This window comes from Nannobrachium achirus (assembly GCF_963921795.1).
Source record: "Nannobrachium achirus genome assembly, chromosome: 5".
Lineage (NCBI taxonomy): Eukaryota > Metazoa > Chordata > Actinopteri > Myctophiformes > Myctophidae > Nannobrachium > Nannobrachium achirus.
This window is the reverse complement of record NC_137814.1, coordinates 24,602,796-24,611,265: the sequence shown is the minus strand read 5'-3', so window position 1 is coordinate 24,611,265 and position 8,470 is coordinate 24,602,796. Positions and strand designations below refer to the sequence as shown.

General features: G+C 42.2%; 1 protein-coding gene across 2 annotated transcripts; it reads right to left on the bottom strand.

Moving 5' to 3' along the window:
* Nucleotides 1-414: 414 nt before the first annotated feature.
* LOC308284695 (uncharacterized protein) lies at nucleotides 415-8,161 on the bottom strand. Of its 2 annotated transcripts, none has more exons than XM_080725402.1 (5): nucleotides 7,663-8,161; nucleotides 7,429-7,470; nucleotides 5,520-5,636; nucleotides 4,159-4,360; nucleotides 415-2,066 (listed from the first exon to the last, which is right to left on the bottom strand). In XM_080725402.1, the coding sequence occupies exons 1-5, from the start codon at nucleotides 7,983-7,985 to the stop codon at nucleotides 612-614; spliced, it is 2,139 nt and encodes a 712-aa protein (XP_080581528.1). In that variant the 5' UTR covers nucleotides 7,986-8,161; the 3' UTR covers nucleotides 415-611. The 2 variants fall into 2 exon arrangements, with proteins under 2 accessions (XP_080581528.1, XP_080581529.1); XM_080725403.1 differs by having other exon boundaries at nucleotides 4,159-4,357.
* Nucleotides 8,162-8,470: the final 309 nt, after the last annotated feature.

Genomic DNA, 8,470 nt, shown 5'->3' with positions numbered 1-8,470 from the left:
GGGGGGGGGAGAACGCCTCCAACTTTTAGGTAGAAAACACTTTTCCCGAAATTGTATCCACAAAGTAAAGGTGGTTCCGAGCTCCCAGACTGTGATAACCTAACCAGGGTCCATAAAACAACCGCTTAAATCGCTAGTTTTGTCAGCCGGTCTAATGTTTACGAGCCTGGAAGTTGCAGCCGGAATGGCAGCATTAGCGCCTCCTCTGGTCGAACGTAGCCCCATATAGACCCTCAACCGTCGCTGCATACTGTCACAGTATGCAACATTCGACCAGAGGAGGCGCTAATGCTGCCATTCCGGCTGCAACTTCCAGGCTTGTAAAACATTCCACAGGTGTGGAAAACAAACAGGAAACAATAAGAAAGTGGTGTAATAACAGGTCCTGCTACCATTTGTTTTCATTCACGTTTAATAACCTTTTTGATGATACAGTAATATATACTGTATATGGAATTTGCCAAGACACAGGGACATCAAAAAGGTCAACATGTCCTATTCAAAACAAAATGACAAAGTAGATTCTGTCAAATAGTATACATGCTCTCCCTGACATTTCAATTGATACTCTTTAGTTCAATCGATTTACAGGACAGCCAGATCAATGAATTCTACTTTTGCTTTCCTCTACATGTCCCTCTGTCCTCACGGGATTGGGCCCAAATATTTTCTTGGTTCTGTGATTCCCTGGTTAAAAAAATTGGGTCACTGTCATGCTCTGGCTCCTCATCTGTGTAGTCACTGTTTCCATGGTCTTTCTCATTCTCATTACGAATACATAATTGCTTTGCGTCTTCTAAAGTGATCACTGCATTTTTCTTAGGCCTTCCTATAGGTCTGCTTGTGGGCCTGTAGTAATTACTGTATTTAAATGTCTTTGTACATTTGTCTTCTTTCTTTTCCTCCTCATTATCACCACCATTCTTAGCGTTGCACAATGTGTCCTTACTTGGCTCAGCCCCCTCAGCATCAACAGCAATGCTCTCCTTTTCATTGGTCTCATTCTTTTCTAACTCAGACTCATTCTTCTCCGTCTGAACTTTCATCCCTGGGTCAGGGAATTGTCCATGATAACGCTGGATGTGACTCTTCAGGCTAACATTGTGATTAAAGGACTTGTCACAGTGCTGACACTGATAGGGTTTCTCTCCTGTGTGGACGCGCTTGTGGGATTTGAGGTGGCTTGGCTGGGTGAATGAGCGCTGGCACACCTCACATACAAAATGCTTTTCTTTTGTGTGCACAACTACATGCCTCTGCAGTCTTTGGTTAGTAGAAAACTCCATATTGCATATGACACAAATATGTCTTGTGGGGCCTCTGTGAGTCAGCAGGTGGTCACTGCGCTCTAGCATCTTGGCAAACACCTCTGGACAGTCAGGACATTGATAAGGCTTCTTTGCAGGAGGATGTCTCTGTTCATGGAGGAGTTTGTTATGCCTCGTTCTGTAGGTTGAGAAGCAGTACTTACACACATGCTTGTAGCCATCCTCATGTGTCTTGTTGTGAGCTTTTAGATAACCCTCAGTTAAAAATCTCTTGCCACACATATTACAAGAATAGGGCTTTTTGTACTCGCATGTGTGAGCCTTCCGTTTATAGAAATATATTCCACATTCGGGACATAGTAAAGTATTTTTATGAGGGCGGTTCTCTGGGGGATCCCAATCGCTGTCTGAAGTGTGATCTCCACCATTTTGTCCTTCATCTGAAAGCTTGTCGTCTACATTGCAGTTCTCCAGGGGATCCAACTCACTGTTGCTACTGAGGTTCTCTGGGGGATCCCACTCGCCGTCTGAAGTGTGATCTCCACCATTTTCACCTTCATGTGAAAGCTTGTCGTCTACATTGCAGTTCTCCAGGGGATACAAAGCATTACGATAATTGTCGTCTTTCACCTCCACATTCTGTCCTTCATTTGAGGAGTCTGAATTATGTTCTTCCTCATCCACCTCGCTAGATCCTTCATCCAAGGAATCATTTTTGTCATTAAAACCAATAACTTCAGCAGCAGCAGAACTCTCTGGATCACTGGTGCGGCTGAGAGCGTCACCCGAGGGCACTGCCTATAAAAGATGGAGAAGAGAAGAGATGACTACTAGTAAAGTAAAGTCTGCAGTTGGAATGATTCTAGTGGTGTGCGATATATTTTTGCCCGCATAATCAAGGATTTTTGCCCACGTTTTTCTGGAGGGTCTAATCCATAGACTGTAGAAACATATGGACGAAGCGAAGCCATTGGTTTCTATGCAGCGCAAATGGCCCTTTCTACCCCTTGGAATGGGTGTCGCCATCATAGAATTGTAAAGGCATCAGAGATGCTATTGGCTGCCAACGGTCACGTGCAACGCAGGGATACATGGGAGAATGTGGTCGGAGCCTCCCGAAATACAGCCAAGCCCCCAGAACGGCTTGTAAATATTGAAGCAGCCGCCCTACTGGCCAAAGCTGGAATTTCAGGCGGGGTGAAACATACATGCACGAGCATAAGAGCGCGGCGCTGGGGTCTACAATAGGGTTCAATGGACGTCGACGTCGTTCGTGACGTCATTCGTGACGTTTGGCTCCACTGCGGAGTGGAGCCATTCCCCAGAATGCACCTGGATTAGCTACATGCTAGCACGTAGCCGTTGCTTCAAAACGCCACTGAGCACTTGCATTGAAATGATAGTGGGGGCGGGGCTCGTCCGCTCTCTATTTTATATATACTCTATGAATACAGCACACGAAGAAGAACACAGCCGGCTGGTATCAGTTTAGTTGGCCACGCCCCCCCCCCGCAACTTTATCATTTATTTTAAAATACATTGGACCACATTTCGACAAAACGAATATGATGGTGATTGAAAGGCAATTTTTAACTAGCGATAGGAACCATACAGTATTCATGAAAATGTTAATTAAGGTTAGAAAACGAAAGGGGAAAATGAATGGGATCCAATGGAGGGCAATTCTTTTTGCGATCGGCCGGGGGGGAAAACAGCGCAACTAGCGGCCAATCATAGGAAGTTTTAGTTCCGTATTGGAGTCATTTTAAATCGGCAGAACTATGCCCCTGGTCTAATCATTAACAAAAAGGCACACAAGGACAACAATATCTCAGATAGATCCCACAAAAAATAAATTTCTATTGTTGGTAGTTGTTGGCTAATGTGGTAAAGATTTGTGTTAAAATGTACATTTTAGCCTATTAATAAACGATATAAACTAAATAAGCAATCAATGAATAATCGGCTGAAATAATCAGAGCTTTTTTAATATCACGCCGATACCGAGTAATTAAAAAACAGCCAATAATCGCAGATAATTAATTTGCCGCCGATATATCGCACAACCCCTGAATTTCCACTGTTCGCACAGAGGGAAGTTAATTTGGCCAATATGTCTGACAGATAATGAACCATTAGTTAACAGTAAGGTGGTTATTGATTTCAAAAACTCACATTTTGATGGTCTAAAAAATGGGTGGTATGAGTGAATAATTGATTATTCTGATACTTGCATGTACTGACATGGTCCAAATGTAACACCTGCCAAGTGCTAAATGCTTTCTATTGGCAGGGCAAACCTTTAGAGGCTGCATGCCATTCTGGTGGGTTGACATTGGGATGTGCCAAATACAGGCAATAATATAATATTGTTGTATCCATGATCAGATACTGTTCTTGATCCATGTGATTCTCTATGTAAGAGGAGTAGAATGGGCACATCCAACTCTAATCTGGTGCAGAAGCAGGACAAGATCATCACAAACACAAAAATGTAATGACAAAAAGTTACGTTGTTGTAGCTTGAAACATGCTACAGATGTTTCTACAACAAAGACATTTGCAGCATGCAAAAAGGGAAGCGGTCTGGTATGGTGTAGATCAGGCTAGATTGGCTTGGGTGCCTTCCATGGTCAACTAGTAGTAAAACATTTTTTGAAATCTTTTTTTTTTTTTTTTTTTTTAAGCAATAATTTCGCGGACCCCCTGCAGTACCTCCGCGGACCCCCTAGGGGTCGCGGACCCCCTGTTGAAGACCCATGTAGTGTACATGCAAAGTTTGACAATGGGCCTATTATGAGTGTGTACTGGGTAGTATGTTTGTGTTTTTCAACATCTCTTCACATCGATATTTGAGTTATAATAGATACATAATTGGCTATTTAAATACCATCTCTGTTTGTTGACTCTTCCAGTTTCTGCTGAAGTGGCATTTGAGGCACAGCTGATGAAGAGCCAGGAAGGTCCCTCTTGTCGTCTTCTGGACTTCACACATGGAGCCACACGCTGGACAGTCTTCAAACAGTTGGAGGAGACAGTCTTCATCCACAATGTATTTAGGGACATCATTTATGGAGGGTGAGGCTTGTCTGCTTAAAGGATAGGAGAGAAAGGGACACATTAAACAAGTGATATAATCAATACCGGAAGTGACTGTCATACTAGTTACTACGACTATTATATTATACTACACTAGTTCCCCTCAGGAATTTGGAAATTACCGACAATTTCAAAGCCCTCTGTGGATATCAAAATCAGAATATTATATTTTACATGTAGTTTTCATCATGGACACTAGATGTCGCGGTCAGATCGATGAGATCTAAGACTCACAGACGATACAGCAACGGAAATGGCTTTGTTGGACGTCGCATGTGTGCATGTGCTGTATTGCGTGTCAGGAACCAGACCAGATAGAGTTTTAGAGAAGGTGGGCTGTAGAGCGGATGTTGCCGATTTTAAATGGAATAAAGAACACTGTCTGTTTGGATTGACTTAACGATAGTGACGTACATAATAATGGATTGATTTCGCTGACCGAATCCTCCCAACACCAAATAAATCAAAGCTATGAAATACCTAAAATACCACTTTTCGGCAAAGCACATCGCCGATGCAGAGGACCCTATGCCCCCTCCTCGCTAAATGCGAGCCACGCTGGATAGTTTGTCGAGTAGACAGATGGACAACTCTACAAGCCGTTAACTTTCAACCGCGGTCGTTTGTGGAATATTGGAGAGGGTTTGAAGGGGTACTTTTATTTGTAATTTCTTACAATTTCTTATAATGTCTTCATATACAGATCCATCTCGAAAAATGTGAATATTGTGTAAAATTAAATAATCTTGAAACGTTTTCATATATTCTAGATACAATGGACATTCAGTGAATTATTCCAAACTTTTTTTGTAAAAAATTTGAATATCAAAAGTCCATATTTCCAAATATTACAATATTACATAAGATCACTCAAAACAAGGATTTATTATGGAGAAATGTCAACCTCCTGAAGTCAGAGTTGCTTGAAGTCCAGTGGGAAGTTTCCGAAGTCAGTTATGATTTGGGGTGCTATGCTTTTTCACACAATATTCAAATTTTTCGATATGGATCTGTATATTAGTGTATTACATGTGAACACAGTGAAATTAAACATCTGTCCACAAATGCAATGATGCAATACTGAAACCAGTTACTAAATACTGTACATAATAGCATGAGTGAAGTTCGTTCTCAGTTGCACAATAGACTCACTGGTCAGAAAGAGACTCTGCACAGATGCTGAAATCAGGAGGTGGGGGTGGTGTTCTCGGAGTCTGAAAACCACATTCTTCTGGTGTCAAAGGTGATGAATCATCATCAGATGTATAACTACAAGAAGACACATAGGTTGAATTACAGGGTTTCCTGCACAGGTGCTACAGAGCATTGCAGTGCGGTGTCGGAAGTAAACAACCCATTCATTTTCACCATAGCATTTTTCATTATCAGCCACAAAGTCGTAGCAATTCAATGTACACTTACCACTAGGCTGGTGGTTGTAAAATGGTTCTATATGCTCCTGTAGAACCCCCGAGTATGTATGCAATCACTCTAGTTTTAGTAAAAACACGTTTTAATCAAGATCGCACGGAGAAGAACTGCATTTCCCATACTGCTAAACATGTACATCCGGTGAAATCGACGTCTGTGATTGGTCTAGCTTCTTCTTCTTTCATGTATCTTGCGGTTACCGCGGAAGTAGCTACTGCCCCCTGTCTTCCCGGCGGATTATTGCACGTCAGCAGAACTCCCGTGAGCGATCGTCTTTCTTTTACAAATATGATCCACTATGTTAAGGATGACGATAAGAGCGTCCACAGAGATGACAATCACTACATTTCAGGCCGTATGCTGGCCTGGATAACTAAACTGAGCGTGATTTAAGGGCTTTATTTCAGGAAACAACAACAACATTCGCTATGCATTCTGGGAGTGTAGTTTCCGCAATTTTAAAAATAATGATGTACACAGTCTTGTACCCTGCCCTTTTTTTCAGCTTTCTAATTAATCTTTGCATTCAAAAAAATGTGAATATTGACACGATCCCTCTCCAGCCGAGGTGGCTTTGTCCAAGGCTTAAAAACGTTTAAATAAATACTTTATGAAATGTCTATGCGGAAAACGCTTCCGACACCGGAGTGAGGACGGGGTGGGGCTTCAACTGCGATGCTCTACTGGAGAGGGGCTGCATGGGGTCCAATAACATTTCTGTTCCTGTTGCCTATCATTATAAAATAAAACAACAACAACAGAGAGTGACACGCAGCAAGGGCTGTCAGGCTCTGGAATCGAACCGGGACTTACTATCAGGTTGCATTTGATTAGAGCCTAGGTGGTAATGCTAATTGGCCACTATGACTATTTTATTCAACTAGCCCTTACCCGTTCAAAGATATGAGCTCCAAAATGATGTGCAGTGTGTGGGTTATGGGATGTGCACTGTGCACACAGTATATGAGGGATGGAAAGTAACTTTAACTGGTGCTTGCATGATGTAGGAGCATCAATGTAAGAAACCCGTTTCCTTTAATGGCTACAGAGATACTGTCCCCCCCCCCCCCCCCCCCCCCAGCCCGCCCGCCCGCCCACCCGCCTGCACACACACCCGCCCGCCTGCCTGCACACACACACACACACACACTCCCCCCGTGTGTGTGTGTGTGTGTGTGTGTGTGTGTGTGTGGGTTTGTGTGTGATTGTGCATGGCCTGAACAACAGCGCCCCTCCCTTAACATGTGTGGTCACAAAAGGTACTGTAGGCTAAATAGATATAGATACACCATAAAAATGCAAATATACAGCATACGATTTGCGAAAGTGACAAACGGGCTTCACAGTTATGTCAGGTGTGTTCATATGCTTATGGTGATGCGATTTCAGATCAATTGCTCCAGCCACTGATGAGAAACGCGGTTTCAGACAGACACTCAGACAGACAGACATTCGGAAAATTATATGTTAGATGTGAGTTTGTACAAAACAATTAATTCATCGACTCTTTTTACAGATACTTGTGCTAAGCTTAAATTTGAAAAAGTGCAATAACACACTAGTCTGTATAATTATAGTCACATCATATGTTTGATAGACTCTAACATAAACAACGAACAAACATACATACCTTTCCAATGTCACGTCAATACTCCCAGAAATATGGACATAGCTGAAAAATGAATAAATATTAACATATTGATTGATTGAATACTTATTAGTCAAAAGTATTGGATAATAGGAAAACTGGTTAAGTTGGACTTTGAGGAAATCAGCGTTTTATTCTAATAAAGCACATACAATGTCAGAAAATATTTGAGGGTACAGAAAAAGGCAACTGCAAACAAAGTATAACATGACTTACTGGTCGAGTAGAAGCAAAGCTACATCCCTGTGGGTCTTCAGTCCCTGTGTTTCTTTTAGCTGGTTCCACGGTTCGATAGCCATTCCTAGGCAAATTCTGGTTTTATCTAACGCTTTTTTATTTTCTTTCCTTGCAAACTTCTTCTGTTCACTAATAGCTTTCTTCTCGTGAATAGTCTTTAATCTTTTGGCATCTCTTGGTGCAAGTGGGAGAGCTGGGATGGGAATCTTGTCCTGCTTTTCCGCCATCTTGTAAAATTTTTCCAACATTCCAATATACTCTTTGACATTCCAATTGCAAAGTAAAATGTGACACTGGCCCATAGAGTATTGGCCGAGTAAAAGTAATGCTACTTCCGCGCGTGTCTTCAGTTCCGTTGTTTCTTTTATCTGTCTCCACCGTTCAATAGCCGTTCCAATGTAAATTCTGCTTTTATCTAGCGCCTTTTTCTTTTCTTTCCTTGCATAGCTCTTCTTCTCTTCACTAGCTGCTTTCTTCACTTGAATGCTTTTTAATCTTTTGGCTTGTAAGTGTGGGATTGGGAGATTGCTTCTCCGGCGCCATGTTGTTGTTTACAATGTTCTTCTTCTATCGGGTTTATAAGTTTATTGGCGGTTGGCAAACCATTCAAGGTGCATTACCGCCATCAACTGGACTGGAGTGGTGCGTCCCAAGTCAATGATATGGCGTGTATTTGCTGCCATCTAGTGGTCGAATGTGGTTCACATTCAGGTCGTAGGCTACCTGTGTAGGCTATAAAAGATGTGTAGTTGTCCGTCCACTGAATACCTGGCACGTCAGTTTGGTG